We start from the raw sequence: 16,593 nt of genomic DNA, 5'->3' as shown, positions 1-16,593 counted from the left end.
TTCTTTATACTCTAAGGATTCACTCGATCTATCCTGTCTGTACCTGACATATGCTTCCTTCTTTTTCTTAACCAAACTCTCAATTTCTTTAGTCATCCAGCATTCCCTATACCTCCCAGCCTTCCCTTTCACCCTAACAAAAATATACTTTCTCTGGATTCTTGTTATCTCATTTCTGAAGGCTTCCCATTTTCCAGCCACCCCTTTACCTGTGAACATCTGCCTCCAATTAGTTTTCGAAAGTTATTGCCTAATACTGTCAAAATTGGCCTTTCTCCAATTTAGAACTTCAACTTTTAGATCTGGTCTATCCTTTTCCATCACTATCTTAAATCCAATAGAATTATGGTCGCTGGCCCCAAAGTGCTCCACCACTGACACCTCAGTCACCTGCCCTGCCTTATTTCCCAAGAGTAGGTCAAGTTTTGCACCTTCTCTAGTAGGTACATCCACATACTGAATCAGAAAATTGTCTTGTACACACTTAAATTCCTCTCCATCCAAACCTTTAACACTATGGCAGTCCAAGTCGATGTTTGGAAAGTTAAAATCCTCTACCATGACTACCCTATTATTCTTACAGATAGCCAAGATCTCCTTACAAGTTTGTTTCTCAATTTTCCTCTGGCTATTGGGGGGTCTATAATACAATCCGAATAAGATGATCATCCCTTTCTTATTTCTCAGTTCCACCCAAATAAGTTGTTTGGATGTATTTCCAGGAATATCCTCCCTTAGCACAGCTGTAATGCTATCTCTTATCAAAAATACCACTCCCCTTCCTCTCTTGCCTCCCTTTCTATCCTTCCTGTAGCATTTGTATCCTGGAACATTAAGCTGCCAGTCCTGCCCAGCCCTGAGCCATGTTTCCGTAATTGCTATGATATCCCAGTCCCATGTTCCTCACCATGCCCTGAGTTCATCTGCCTTCCCTGTTAGGCCCCTTGCATTGAAATAAATGCAGTTTAATTTATTAGTCCTACCTTCTCCCTGCCTGCCCTGACTGTTTGACTCACTTCTATTCTCAGCTGTACCCGTCTCAGATCGATCTCTTTCCTCACTATCTCCCTGGGTCCCACCTCCCCACCTTACTCGTTTAAATCCTCCCAAGCAGTTCTCGCAAATTTTCCTGCCAGTATGTTCGTCCCCTTCCAATTTAGGTGCAATCCATCATTCTTGTACAGTCACTTCTACCCCAAAAGAGATTCCAATGGTCCAAAATGTGAATCCTTCTCCCATACACCAGCTCCTCAGCCATGCATTTATCTGCTCTATCCTCCTATTCCGGCCCTCACTAGCTCGTAGCACTGGGTGTAATCCAGATATTGCTACCCTTGAGGACCTCCTTTTTAAATTCCTGCCTAACTCTCTAATCTCCCTTTAGTATCTCAACCTTTTCCCTTCCTATATCATTGGTTCCAATTAAGAATAAGAGACAAAAAGACATAGCTTTAAGAGAAGTCCATCTACGTAAATGAGCTAACTCAGAACCACCATTAAAGTCACCAATACTCAGGTGCTATCTTTTACCACTGGGCCGACCACTTCAGGGCTCACCCTCTCCTCCATGCTGGGCTCATTAATACTTACAAGGGCTTAGAATTCTTTACTTTTGATTATTTGGTTTTACAATTCCTTCAAAAACCATTCTGTCATTGTCTGCCTCTATAATTGTTCATGCTTTGGTGGTCCAACTTCCTTTCCTGAATTCTTGAAAATCAGATTCTAGCACGTGCTCTCCGTCACAACTCCAATTTTTCTATAAACAGCAAACTTTGTCAAGGCAGTATTGTTCCTCGATTGGATTCCTGAGCGTTAACCTGGCTCGGTTAGACCAAGCGATCACTGGCTGTCGGTTTTCCAAACCCATTCTCTGCTGCATTGAGATATTAACTGTGCAGCAACATCTTCCATATCCCAGCTCCTCGGACATCCTGAGCCCTCACTACACACAAATGCTCAACTACTCAAAGACTTCTCTGAGCCCCAAATACACAGAACGAATAAAGTTCAGACGCCTTTAGCATGACAGCTAACAACAGCCCAAGATTGAACTTGCTTCTCTCTCTCACACACATACATAGCAACTTCAAGTCTCATTGTCTGCCACTTTTGAATTTTTCAGCAATATCTGAACTGTCCTGACAGACCCATAACAATGCTATTTCTAGACAGAATTGAACGTAACTAATTTTTTAGAACAGTCAAATGTAGCATCCTTGACATGATCATCACCCTGACTATTAAAAAAAATTAGTTGAGGGCTGGCTCTTGCAGCAACAAAATTGATACAAAGACCATCATTCCAATATAAAAACTGTCTACAACTGCAAGTCAGAGGTTGAGAATTCTAGCTATGAAGTAATTCACCCCTAACTCCCCAAAACCATCCGTCATCTGTAAGACATCAGTCAGCAATGTGCAATATTCCCCCCTTGTCTGGATAACTGTAGCTCCAATAATATTCAAAAAGCTTGACACCACTCAGGCCAAAGCCCTGATCAGTATTCTTTCCACCCCCTGCAAATATTCAACACCCTCCCCCACAAATGTACTGTGGTAGCAGTATGTACCATATATTAGATTCACTGCAATAACAATTTGTCAAATCTCCTTTGACAGCACTTTCCAAATCCATATCTTCTAAACACTGAGAAGAACAAAGGCAGAAAATACATGGGACGTTCCACTCCAAGCCACATATTAGCCTTACTTTGAACCACATTACTGCTCCATCAGTTTTGCAATGTTTGGTTAATCAAGACTTTCAGATATTAAAGTGAAGAGAGAGATTTCAGCGAGAATCTGAAAGGGGAGTGACGGCTGAAGAGAGTCATTAATAGTGGGTCAGAAGGCCAAGCGCAAGAAGTCATTAATAGCAAATATTTGGGAGGAGATCCAGAAGAGGAGAAAAGACACATAGGGTAGCCAAGGCCATAAGGAAGGATTCTAAAATGCTGTGGAGAGACTAGGTAAGCATTTTGATAAAATGCTGGTATTGCATTTTGGCAAAACAAACAAGGGCAGCACTGAGGTATTTTAGGTGCTGGAGGTGATTTCCTTGAATTCCAGGAGCAGCAATTACTGTTTCATATGCTGTTGCATTGTTTTGGAACTTTGGAAAGAAAAAGTCAAAACAACAGTTTTAAAAGGGAGAAGGACAGACAAAGGAAGCACATGGTGAGGTCATTGCAGGAGGCAGAGAGAGGCACAGTTATTGCCTTTGATGTTTGAATTAGTGTATCGCTGGACAACAGAGTGCATCTGGGAAAATTAACGAACAGTGAAATTCACAACTGATCTTGGAGGAACTGTTGGGCGAAGTTCACAGCATAGAATCAGATATGTTAATTGTTGTTTTAAGTGTGGCCTACAGAGAATCTGCAGTCGTGAATATAGTAGGTTCTTTCTTGATTATATGTTTTTGGAGATATGTCTCTTGTTTAAACTTAAAATATAAGCCATAACTATTAATTTAACCTGGGGCAGTGTTTGTAGAGGAATAAGACGGTGTTATTTTCCGGGAATGCAGATTGTGAAGGAGCAAAATGGCCTTTGCAGTGATATGTACTTCTCGTCAGATGTGGGAGTTTAGAGAGAGTTTAAGGGTTACTGCAGATTATATCTGCCATAAATGCTGTTGGATGCGAATCTTATCAGATCGAATGGATCGGTTGGAGAGACCGTTAGGAGCGATGAGGAATTTGCAACAGCAACAGTATGTGATGGATGGCAGTTATAGGAAGGGGGAACAGTCTCAGATTTAGTCACACATATGGGTTAACTCCAGGAAAGGTAAGAGAGGTAAGGCAGCTAGAGCAGGAGTCTTTTGTGGATAGTATGCTGGTTTGGAAAACGTAGGGGGTGATGGGTTCTCAGGGGAACGTAGCACGAATAGCTAAGTTTCTGGTATTTAGGCTGGCTCTAATGCAACGAGGGGTACATCTGGTTCCAAGCGATCAACTGTGTTACGGGATTCTCTAGCTCGAGACACAGACAGACATTTCTGTGGCCAGCAACGAAAAAGCAGAATGGTGTGTTCCTTCCCTGATGCCAGGATCCAGGATGTCTCAGAGAGGGTGCAGAATGTTCTCACGAGGGAGAGGGGCCAGCAAGAGGTCATTGTCCACATTGGAGAGAAAATGAGGTCTGCAGATGCTGGAGATCAGAGATAGAAATGTGTTGCTGGAGAAGCGCAGCAGGTCAGGCAGCATCTAGGGAACAGGAGAATCGACGTTTCGGGCATTAGCCCTTCTTCAGGAAGAAGGGCTAATGCCCGAAACGTCGATTCTCCTGTTCCCTAGATGCTGCCTGACCTGCTGCGCTTCTCCAGCAACACATTTCCATTGTCCACATTGGAACCAACGATGCACGAAGGGAACAGGTTGAGATTCTGAAGGGAGATTACAGAGTTAGGCAGAAATTTAAAAAGGAGGTCCTTGAGAGTAGCAATATCTGGATGACTCCCCGCACTACAAGCTAGTGAGGACAGGAATAGGAGGATAGAGCAGATGAATGCATGGCTGAGGAACTGGTGTATGGGAGAAGGATTCACATTTTTGGATCATTGGAATCTCTTTTGGGGTAGAAGTGACCTGTACAAGGAGGCACATAAATTGGAAGGGGACTAATATACTGGCAGGGAGATTTGCTAAAGCTGCTCAGGAGGATTTAAACGAGTAAACCCAGGGAGATAGTGAGGAAAGAGATCAATCTGAGACTGGTACATTTGAGAACAGAAGCGAATCAAACAGTCAGGGCAGGCAGGGACAAGGTAGGACTAATAAATTAAACTGCATTTATTTCAATGCAAAGGGCCTAACAGGGAAGGCAGATGAACTCAGGGCATGGTGAGGAATATGGGACTGGGATATCATAGCAATTACAGAAACATGACTCAGGGATGGGCAGGACTGGCAGCTTAATGTTCCAGGATACAAATGCTACAAGAAGGATAGAAAGGGAGGCAAGAGAGGAGGGGGAATGGCATTTTTGATAAGGGATAGCATTACAGCTGTGCTGAGGGAGGATATTCCTGGAAATACATCCAGACAACTTTTTTGGGTGGAACTGAGAAATAATAAAGGGATGATAACCTTATTGGGATTGTATTATAGACCCCCCCAATAGTCAGAGGGAAATTAAGAAACAAACTTGTAAGGAGATCTCAGCTATCTGTAAGAATAATAGGGTAGTCATGGTGGAGGATTTTAACTTTCCAAACATCGACTTGGACTGCCATAGTGTTAAAGGTTTGGATGGAGAGGAATTTAAGTGTGTACAAGACAATTTTCTGATTCAGTATGTGGATGTACCTACTAGAGAAGGTGCAAAACTTGACCTACTCTTGGGAAATAAGGCAGGGCAGGTGACTGAGGTGTCAGTGGGGGAGCACTTTGGGGCCAGCGACCATAATTCTATTGGATTTAAAATAGTGATGGAAAAGGATAGACCAGATCTAAAAGTTGAAGTTCTAAATTGGAGAAAGGCCAATTTTGACAGTATTAGGCAAGAACTTTCGAAAGCTAATTGGGGGCAGATATTTGCAGTTAAAGGGACGGCTGGAAAATGGGAAGCCTTCAGAAATGAGATAACAAGAATCCAGAGAAAGTATATTTTTGTTAGGGTGAAAGGGAAGGCTGGGAGGTATAGGGAATGCTGGATGACTAAAGAAATTGAGGGTTGGTTAAGAAAAAGGAAGCTTATGTCAGGTACAGACAGGATAAATTGTGTGAACCCTTAGAAGAGTAGAAAGGAGGTAGGAGTATACTTAAGAGGGAAATCAGGAAGGCAAAAAGGGGACATGAGATAGCTTTGGCAAATAGAATTAAGGAGAATCTAAAGAATTTTTACAAATACATAAAGGACAAAAGGGTAACTAGGGAGGGAATAGGGCCCATCAAAGATCAGCAAGGTTGCCTTTGTGTGGAGCTGCAGAAAATGGAAGAGATACTAAATGAGTATTTGGAATCAGTACTTACTGTGGAAAAGGATATGGAAGATATCGACTGTAGGGAAATAGATGGTGACATCTTGCAAAATGTCCAGATTACAGAGGAGGAAGTGCTGGATGTCTTGAAACGCATAAAAGTGGATAAATCCCCAGGACCTGACCAGGTGTACCCGAGAACTCAGTGGGAAGCGAGAGAAGTGATTGCAGGGCCTCTTGCTGAGATATGTGTATTATCGATAGTCACAGGTGAGGTGCCGGAAGACTGGAGGTTGGCTAACGTGGTGCCACTGTTTAAGAAGGGCGGTAAAGACAAGCCAGGAAACTACAGACCGGTGAGCCTGACATCGGTGGTGGGCAAGTTGTTGGAGGGAATCCTGAGGGACAGGATGTACATGTATTTGGAAAGGCAAGGACTGATTAGGGATATTCAACATGGTTTTGTGCGTGGGAAATCATGTCTCACAAACTTGATTGAGTTTTTTGAGGAAGTAACAAAGAGGATTGATGACGGCAGAGCTGTAGATGTGATCTATGTGGACTTCAATAAGGCATTTGATCACATGTAGCCTAGAACTCTGTGGGAAGCTGGGGAAGTGACTGCTGGGCCCCTTGCTGAGATTTGTATCATTGATAGTCACAAGTGAGGTGCTAGAAGACTGGAGGTTCATTAACATGGTTCCACTATTTAAGAAAGGTGATAAGCAAAAATCAGTGAACTATAGACAGGTGAGCCTGACATCAGCGATGGGCAAGCTGTTGGAGGGAATCCTGAGGATTTACATTTACTTGGAAAGGCAAGGACTGATTAGGGATAGTCAGAATGGCTTTGTGCATGAGAAATCATGTGTTTCGAACTTGACTGAGTAACAAAGAGGATTGATGGAGGCAGAGCAGTTGACTTGATCTATATGGACTTCAGTAAGGTGTTTGACAAAGTTCCTCATGGCAGGCTGGTTACCAAGGTTAGATCTCATGGAAAACAGGGAGAACTAGCGATTTGGATACAGAACTGGCTCGAAGGTAAAAAACAGAGGGTGGAGGTAGAGGGTTAGAGTGGAGGCCTGTAACCATTGGTGTGCCACAAGGATTGGTGCTGGATCCGCTGCTTTTCGTTATTTATATAAATGATTTGGATGTGAACATCGGAGGTATCGTAAGTAAGTTTGTAGATGACACAAAAATTGGAGGTGTCGTGGACGTTGAAGGTTAACTCGAGTACAACAGGATCTTGAACAGATTGAGTGGTGGCAGATGGAGTTTAAGTTCGATAAACGTGAAGTGCTGCATTTTGGAAAAGCAAATCAAAACAGGATCTATACACTTAATGGTAAGGTCTATGGAGTATTACTGAACAAAGACCTTCAAATGCAGATTCATAACCCCTTGAAGGTAGAGTCACAGGTAGATAGAATAGTGAAAGGGTCTTTCCTTCTTTGGTCAGAGTATTGAGTATAGGGAGGTCAAGTTGTGGCTGTACAGGACATTGGTTAGGTCACTTTTGGAATATTGCATGCAATTCTGGTCTCCTTCCTGTTGTGAAACTTGAAAGTGTTCAGAAATGATTTACAAGCATATTGCTGGGGTTGGAGGTTTTGAGCTAATAGGAGAGGCTGAAACGGCTGGAGTTCTTTTCCCTCGAGCATCGGAGGCTGAGGATGACCTTATAGAGGTTTATAAAATCATGACAGACATGGATGGGATAAATAGACAAGGTCTTTTCCTGGGGTGGGGGACTCCAGAACTAAAGGGCATAGGTTTAGGATGAGAGGGGAAAGATATAAAAGGGACCTAAAAGGCATTTTTTTCACACAGTGGGTAGTGAGTGTGTGGAATGAATTGCCAGAGGAAGTAGTTTGGCTTTAAATACCATGTCACCTAAACTGCTGACTTCTATGACATTACATCTCCCCACATTTAAAGGATTACAAAATACAGCATTTAAAAGGCATCTGGATAGGTATATGAATAGGAAGGGTAAAGAGGGATATATGCCAAGTGCTGGCAAATAGGACTAGATTAGTTTAGGATATCTGGTCAGTATGGACAAGTTGGACCGATAGGTCTGTTTCCATGCTGTACATCTCTATGACTCTATGTAGGCAGGGTAATAAGGCTTGCCTTCAACGTTCAGACCTTTTCACATAGGGGTTAAGACATTGTGTTGAGATTGTACAGGAAGTTGGTAAGACCTCTTCTCGAGAACTATTTTCAAATCTGGTCACCACGTTTTAGGAAGGATAGTATTAAACTGGAGGGGGATCAGAAGAGATTTACCAGGATGTTGCCGAAAATGGAGGGTTTGAGTTCTAAGTTGAGGCTGTGTATGCTATGATGTTTCTCACTTGAGCATATAAGGGTTTATAAAATCATGAGGGACATAGATAAGGTGAATAGCAAGGATCTTTTTCCCAGAGGAGGGGAATTTAAAACTTTTTTAAGGGGGAGAGGAAGAAAATTTTAAAAAAAGATGAGGGCTTTCTTTTTTTAAAAAATACATGGTGTGGAATGAACTTCCAGAGGAAGTGGTGGATACATGTACAGTTATAACGTTTAAAAGACTTTTGGATAATTAGATGAATAGGAAAGGTTTGGAGGGATATGGGCCAAGTATTGGCAGGTGGGACTAGTTTAATTTGGGATTACGGTCAACGTGGACTGATTGGATTGAAGTGTATGTTTCTATGCTATATGTAGACTCTGTGACTGCCTCCAAGGATAGAGCTGTGTTTGCAACTTATATAGTATAAAACAGGATATACAAGGCAGAATGAGGGGCTGGCAAGTGGAAGATAGAAGGCCAGCAAGGACAGCAATGAGAGTGAGAGATTGGAAGTGATGTTGACCATTTCAAAAGTTGATACACTAAGTTTGCACAGGAGTAGGTGTTTTTTTGGGTGGGGAGAAGTAATAGAAGTCATAGAAGTCAGCATTATAGGTAATGATATGGTATTTAAAGCCAAACCTAATTTTGCCCAATTGATCAAGGAGGACGACAGAATCAATGGTTAAAAACTCGACAGGAGTATTTTCATCTTGATAATGCTAGGAGAGGCTGGGATTTTTTTTTTCACTGGGAATTAGAAGATTGAGGGTGGACCTTATAGAGGTTTATAAAATCATGAGGGGTATAGATATGGTGAATAGCAAAGGTCTTTTCCCCAGGGCAGGAGCATTAAAAATTAGAGATTATATTTTTACTGTGAGGGGAGAAAGATTTTAAATGGACTGGAGGGGCAACGCTTTCCACAAAGGGGTTTGTATATGGAATGAACTACCAGATGTAGGTACAGTTACAACATTTAAAAGACATTTGGAAAAATATATTAATAGGAAAGCTTTAGAAGGATATGAGCCAAACTCAGGCAAATGGGACTAGTCTAGTTTGGGCAACTTGATCGAAATGGACAAGTTGGACCAAGGAGTCTGTTTCCATGTTGCATGTCTCTATGAAGCTAAAGAGCTTGTGAATCAACCAAGACTTGATGCCAGCCAGAACAAGTGACAGAATAAAAACAGACACAAATAAAAATAGTGATGGAGGTGTATAGCTCAATATTTTTATACACATTTTTGTATCTTACTCAAAAGTAGGTGAGGATAGATCCTTGGGCAGTTAAAGGAAAACCATGACTTGAATTATGCTGGCTGATTTTGGATTGATATACACCATAATAAGTTATTTTGCCTAAAGTTTTGCTACTGTAATGTAATTAAATTTAAAAATTAATGAATCAGTAACATGATGATTACGAAATCCAACAAACATGTTTCATTTTGAACATTCATACCGTTTACAGTCTGGAGTGGATATTTTGCTCAATGGGAAGTATAATGATTCAATATTTTCCGTGAGGGAAATCATTTATAATGGAAATTTACATATCTTTACTGATTGTGTACAAGCACTATAGCTATTGAGAAGGATCAAGTTACAGCATTAAGGTGATGCAAATTTGATAACCTAACAAATTACCATCAGCAACACTGAACTAATTAAATTAACCAAGAACATACTTGCACTCACTATATTTTAAGGATATGGCAACCTTCAATTGGTCTCACCAAAACAGACTTGTCAAGTACATTACTGTCATATTATACAGATCAAAATGATCTAACCAGCTTACTTTCAACTACAAAACCAAATGAAGCCATGAAATGGAAGCAGCTTGAAAATTAGCTTCGAGTACAAAATATTCTTTGTATTTTTATTATATTTTTAAAACAGCCATAGTTATTATTTGTGACAGAGCTATATAAATGTTTTTCCATTTATTTCTCGTTATTAAGAAATCAAACTTACTAATGCAAGCAAAATCAATCCAATTCATATTCACATAGATGCAAAGAGTGATCATTCTAAATCTTCTTTGCAGATAGCACTTTATTTTATTTCAACACCATCTTAAAAAGAGATCACAAAGGGAACGGTGCACAACTCTGCATACACATAGCTTAGAAAGCACATTAACTGCAATGCATCCTGAAAATGCTAATATCCCAAATTGTCCAGAATGCATCAGTGCCACTCAGCAGTATTGAGACAGACATTTTTATTTAACAGCTATTTTCTCAAAATTAGTTGAAGAAAAGCTAGAAAGCAAACCTGAACACATTCTATTAAGAAAACTTGTTTGGACATCATTTGGGGGAAAAAAAGAGCAAATATGCACAATCCATGTACTTACTGCAAAAGCAAATACTTGTAATCCTTTGAATCCATACTAACCTCAAGTGTAAGAGTCCCCTTTTAAAATAGAGGAAAAGAACTTGTCCTCATTTAACTCCTGTTATAATTAATAGAAAATTACATTTGCCATTTTTTAAAACCATAAAAGCAAATAAGTCCCTTGTTATTTCTAAACAAGCTCTATATTATTCATGCAAATTCTTAAAGGTCATGAATACTGTAAGACCATAAAACTTAGGAACAGAAGTCAGCCATTTAGCCCATCAAGTCTGCTCTGCCATTTCATGAGATAATAGCAGATCTGATAATCCTCAACTCCACTTGCCTGTCATCTGTCCTCGATTCCCCTGATTAAAAATCTGTCCATCTCAGTATTAAACATGCGCAACCATCCAGCCTCTGCAATCCCCTGTAGCAAGGAATTCCACAGACTCACTAATCTTTCAGAAGAAATTCCTGCGCATCTGTGTCTTAAATGGATGACCCCATACTAAGATTCTGTCCTCTGGTTTGAAACTCTCCTGAGTGTGAAATCTTGCTGTATCTACTCTGTCATGCCTCCTGAGAACCTCTTGTTTCAGTAAGGTCTCCTCTCATGCTTCTAAATTCCCACAAGTACAAGCCTGATCTGCTCAATTACTCATCAAAACAAACCCTCCAAACCGTATATCACTGTTAATGGACTGCTTCCAATGCCAGTAAATATTTCTTTAGGCAAGGAGACCAAAGGTCTTCACAGTATTCTATTTTATGACCTAACCAGCGCTTTGTACAGCTTTAGCAAGACTTCCCTATATTTATAGTCCATTCTTTTGAAATAAAGGCAAACATTTAATTTGTTTTCCCAATTATGTGCTGAAGGTAGATGCTAGCTTGAGATTCAAGCACAAGGACCTCCAAATCCCTGTGCTAAAGCTTTCTGCAGCCCTTCTCCATTTAAAAAAAATTCAACTTCTCTTTTTTCCTGCCAAAACACACAACCTTACATTTACCCATATTATATTCCATTTTTCAAATTTTTGCCCATAGCTCTCTGTAGACTGCCATCCTAACCTTCCTACCTATTTTTATGTCATCTGCAAACACTGACAGTATATTCATTTCCCTAATACAAATCATTAAAATACACTGTAAATAACTGTCGCTACAACACTAATCACTGTGGCACACCACTAGCTACAGGTCGCCATCCTGAGAGTGCCACCCCATCCTTATCTCAAATCTGTCTTCTATTCCAAACAAGAACAGAAACTGGTTGGAGAAATCAGGTCTGGCAGCATCAGTTGGGAGCAAGTTAATGTTTCAAATCCAGTGACCCTTTTTCTGATTGTACATAAGATAGGGTAGCATACATCTTATATACATATCACCTTTTCCTAGCTATCAGTTTTTGTTTTGTTTCAGATTTCCAGTATACACAGTTTTGTTTTATTTCTATTAGCCAATCTTCAAGCCATGCTAACATAGTCGTGTCAACATTTTAGATCTACTGGTTGCCCTTCATTGACCCTGCACGAAGTATTCTAACCAAAATTGTTAAATATGCTTTCCCCTTCTTGAAGCCATGCTGACTCTGCTTGATTATATAATTCTAAATAAGCTGTCACATCCTTTATAACCAACTCCAACATTTCCAAAATGACAGGATTTAAGCTAACTGGCTTATTAATTACCTGTTTTACATATCATACTTATGAAGTTGTCCTAAAGTTTGGGTCAATTACTCTATCCAATGGCAAGCTTTCCATCCAATTCCACTGACTCTTGCTTGGCTAGGGTTCCTTGATGCCACAAAATGCCAAATTTTGTTTTAACATCAAAGCTTTACGCTTTCACCTCACCTCACATCAGGATATACATCCACCTGGAAAATTGCAAATTTCTAAGATACCAATGTGTATACCTTGTATTTCTCCTTGTGGATCTTTATAAAACCATTTCATAGCAGCATCATGTGTCAATGGCATGGAGGCAGCTTTAGTTCGTTTATCCTGAATTTGTGTTGATAGTCTTTCATCATCTAAGGCATTATCCTGCAATGATGCTACCATCTTTTCGGCTTCCTGAATGGGAGAAATTATATTTTCATTATGTAAAATAGTGACCTGTAACCAGAATTCAGTTAAACCTCTTGAACAGACGGATATTTTTGATTATTCAAGTCTGCATTGCTTGTACATTTTACCATAGGCTCTCATATACCCATGCAGTTCCAAAGTAGTACAAGTTCTGCTTCTCTTTCCAAGAACAACAGCTGCAATCAGACACAGTGAAACCATCTGAATTTCTTGCTTTTTTTCCCCCCAGATATCAGTTTTCCTAATGTATATTTGAAATGAGACAGGTGAATGAGCTTTCCTTCCTTGGTACCATACTTGAGAGATCCAACAGGGGGTTCTGTATTGCTGTCTATTAGAAATGTCTTAGCTAGTCAGCAAATGCACTGGGATTCCTACTGTTCCACATGCTATAAGACTGGCCTTGCCGTCAACACGTACATAGGGTCCTAAGCCATTTGTTCACTGCGCAAACTTGATGCTGAAATAGGTTGTGACAAAGCCATCCTTTTGGAGAATCTGATCGGATCATTTTTCACTTTATATCACACAAACTCATTAAAGGCACTAATTTAGGTTTGTCAGTCAGGCTTGCAAGGTAGTGCATACAAATGTACTGGAAACAACATATAATAAAACAAAGGGCACTGTTTTTTGATGCGCCTGTGAAATGCAAAAATAAGTGACAGCCATTTAATAGCTTATTTCTCAAAGCAATGTTCTGACCAGAATCAACATCCCTGGAAGTTAACTGTACATCAGCATTAATGGGTGCAGTCTTCGTGGCAATACCTCTAACAGAGTCCATTTACCAATCAACACACTCCTCTCATGTAGTATAAATGTCAAATTTTCCCTGGAATTGATATTCTTGATACATTTCCTGAAGAGTGCAAGATGTAAAGCTTCAACAATTTTTTTTTCTTAGCAATACTCAGGTTCTGTTTTACCAAAGTACATAATTCATAGAATAATACAGCACAGAACAGGCCCTTCGGCCCACGATGTTGTGCCGAACATTTGTCCTAGCTTAAGCACCTATCCAATTGCCGCTTAAAGGTCACCAATGATTCTGACTCTGCCACTCCCACAGGCAGCGCATTCCATGCACCCACCACTCTCTGGGTAAAGAACCTACCCCTGACATCCCCCCTATACCTTCCACCCTTCACCTTAAATTTATGTCCCCTTGTAACACTCTGCTGTACCCAAGGGAAAAGTCTCTGACTGTCTACTCTATCTATTCCCCTGATCATCTTATAAACTTCTATCAAGTCACCCCTCATCCTTTGCCGTTCCAATGAGAAAAGGCCTAGCACTCTCAACCTATCCTCGTACGACCTATTCTCCATTCCAGGCAACATCCTGGTAAATCTCCTCTGCACCCTCTCCAAAGCTTCCACATCTTTCCTAAAGTGAGGCGACCAGAACTGCACACAGTACTCCAAATGTGGCCTTACCAAGGTCCTGTACAGCTGCAACATCACCTCACGACTCTTGAATTCAATCCCTCTGCTAATGAACGCTAATACACCATAGGTCTTCTTACAAGCTCTATCCACCTGATTGGCAACTTTCAAAGAGCTATGAACATAGACTCCAAGATCCCTCTGCTCCTCCACCTTACTAAGAACCCTACCGTTAACCCTGTATTCCGCATTCTTATTTGTCCTTCCAAAATGGACAACCTCACACACTTGACAGGGTTGAACGCCATCTGCCACTCCTCAGCCCAGCTCTGCATCATATCTAAGTCCCTTTGCAGCCGACAACAGCCCTCCTCACTATCCACAACTCCACCAATCTTCGTATTGTCTGCAAATTTACTGACCCACCCTTCAACTCCCTCTTCCAAGTCATTAATAAAAATTACAAACAGCAGAGGACCCAGAACTGAAGCCTTCGGAACTCCACTTGTAACGGCTCCAGACTGAATATTTACCATACCAATTCATTGTACAATATTTGTTTAAGCCCCAAGTTGCAGTACAAGGTACATTATAGAAATTCCATAAGTATGTAAAAAATATTCTCTTCTATCATTCCAAATTCGCACTGTGGACTATGTTCACTTAGAATATGAGATGTACAAGAGAAAAATAATTGCACTTTTGGTACAGAAGTTTGCTGTTGAATTACACAAACGAGAGTGAGCAATTTCACAATCCTGCTGTATACCTGCTCAAGATGTTTTAGCCCTTCATCATCATCATTATCCTGAGGTATGTTCCGGTTTGCAACGGCTGTGATCTTGGGTGAAGGCGATGCCGTAGTTGTAGTTGTAGCAGCAGTAGTAGTATTAGTGCTATTAACAGATGGAATTAAAGGTTTTTGATAAGGGGCTGAGGTATCCATCACTGGAACACAAAAGATTTTATATGGATTATCGATGTCAAAATTAACCAAACACAAACACTAATTTCATTCTTGGTCAAATAAGAAACATTCTAAAGATTAGAAAATACACTTTCCATTCGGTTTGTTACAAAATCTTCCAGAGATTGGTTACAGCTGCATTTAACTTTCTATATGTTGCAGATGTGTCTAAGCTGTTGGACATCAATATACAGTATTACTGGAAGCAATTCATTCTTCGAACAGATCACTTTACATCAAATTCAAGCCTAAAGTACAATATATTAATTAAATTCATTTTTCTGAAAGAAATCACAAGCTTAAACAATAAATAAAATGATACATAGCTATGAATTATTTTCCCAAAAAGAGTTACTGATTTGTTAATAAAAGTATGCTCATAAGAAAGCATACAACATCAATTGTTTTCATTCTTCTATATGAAATAACATACAGAACAGAACATATCTTCAAAAACAAGTCATAGATTTTCCTGAACATTTGCAGATATTCTGTTAATTGTACCCACCCATGATACGACAGAAAAAGATGATGGTGGAGTGGGATATTAAAAATCAAACTGCAAGCAATGCAGCTTTGAGTCAATTGCACAAAAACTGTAAACAAAAATTGTAAAAGAATGGCAATGCATGCAATGCGGCAAGATTCTTGCTTTCTAAAAATCTAGCCATAAAACTACAGCAAAACAGCTGCCACGCAGTGAAAACTTACATGACACACCTTGCAAGAAATATATTAAGTTTCGTGCAAGATCGGAGTGAAGATTAATTTCAAATTATTTTACAAGAATGCCATCCCTTTAAAACACTAAAACCAAAATATGGCAGGTACATTACAAAATGCACAGCTGCAGCATAATTAAAATTATTTTTATAATATTTCAGATTTTAATTTTGAGGCTCAGAAAGGAATTGATTCGAGGCTTCTTCCCGATAAGGTGAATCTCTAGCGCAGTATTTTTATGTGAGGTTATGATTACTTTCTAAAATCAGGGACATATTCTCACACTACACTTACACAGAGTAAGTTAGGTGATACAATAAAAGGAGTAATCATTTAAAAGTATGCTTTTCTATCATAATGTTCTAACAAAGTTAGGTTACTAAGAAGATGAACACCCTCTGTCCCAAAGATTCAAAGCTTTTATTCATAATGCAATTTACATAAAAGCTTACCTTCCTTGACAGACTTTTGTTGTGCATCCTCAATTTTGTCAGTTTTCTCTTGCACCTTTTCTTCCCTTTTGGGTGGGCTAGCAACTATTGACATCTGAGGCTCCAAAGGAGATGGCGATGAATTTGTACGGGATACATCTTTGTTCTCTTCAGTTTTATTTGTTTCTGTAATGTAAATACTGATTACTGTAAGTAATGGGCAATATCTTGGTCTACATTCTGCAAGACATCAAAAAGAAAATATCAGAGCTCCCCCTCCCAGTTTCCTGCCCAGCTTTAATGATTTGTTGAAATTCTGTCCAAAGTAACCTTTCAGCCAGCTTCTGAAAAGCCAAAGATGAT

At 39.9% G+C, this 16,593-nt stretch overlaps 1 protein-coding gene across 3 annotated transcripts in view; it reads right to left on the bottom strand.

Moving 5' to 3' along the window:
- The window catches only part of gigyf2 (GRB10 interacting GYF protein 2), a 254,103-nt gene that overhangs the window by 54,192 nt on the left and 183,318 nt on the right, over positions 1 to 16,593 (bottom strand). For all 3 annotated transcript variants that reach the window (XM_087993722.1, XM_087993723.1, XM_043702938.2), the window contains 3 exons: positions 16,252 to 16,416; positions 14,879 to 15,057; positions 12,547 to 12,706 (listed from right to left, as the gene is read on the bottom strand). In XM_087993722.1, the coding sequence (XP_087849848.1) occupies positions 12,547 to 12,706; positions 14,879 to 15,057; positions 16,252 to 16,416 (504 nt within the window). The remainder of the gene's footprint in view (positions 1 to 12,546; positions 12,707 to 14,878; positions 15,058 to 16,251; positions 16,417 to 16,593) is intronic.

This window comes from Chiloscyllium plagiosum, unplaced genomic scaffold (assembly GCF_037043375.1).
Source record: "Chiloscyllium plagiosum isolate Xiang-an unplaced genomic scaffold, Cpla_swu_hap1 HiC_scaffold_13, whole genome shotgun sequence".
Taxonomy (NCBI): domain Eukaryota; kingdom Metazoa; phylum Chordata; class Chondrichthyes; order Orectolobiformes; family Hemiscylliidae; genus Chiloscyllium; species Chiloscyllium plagiosum.
This window is presented reverse-complemented; position numbering and strand designations above follow the sequence as displayed.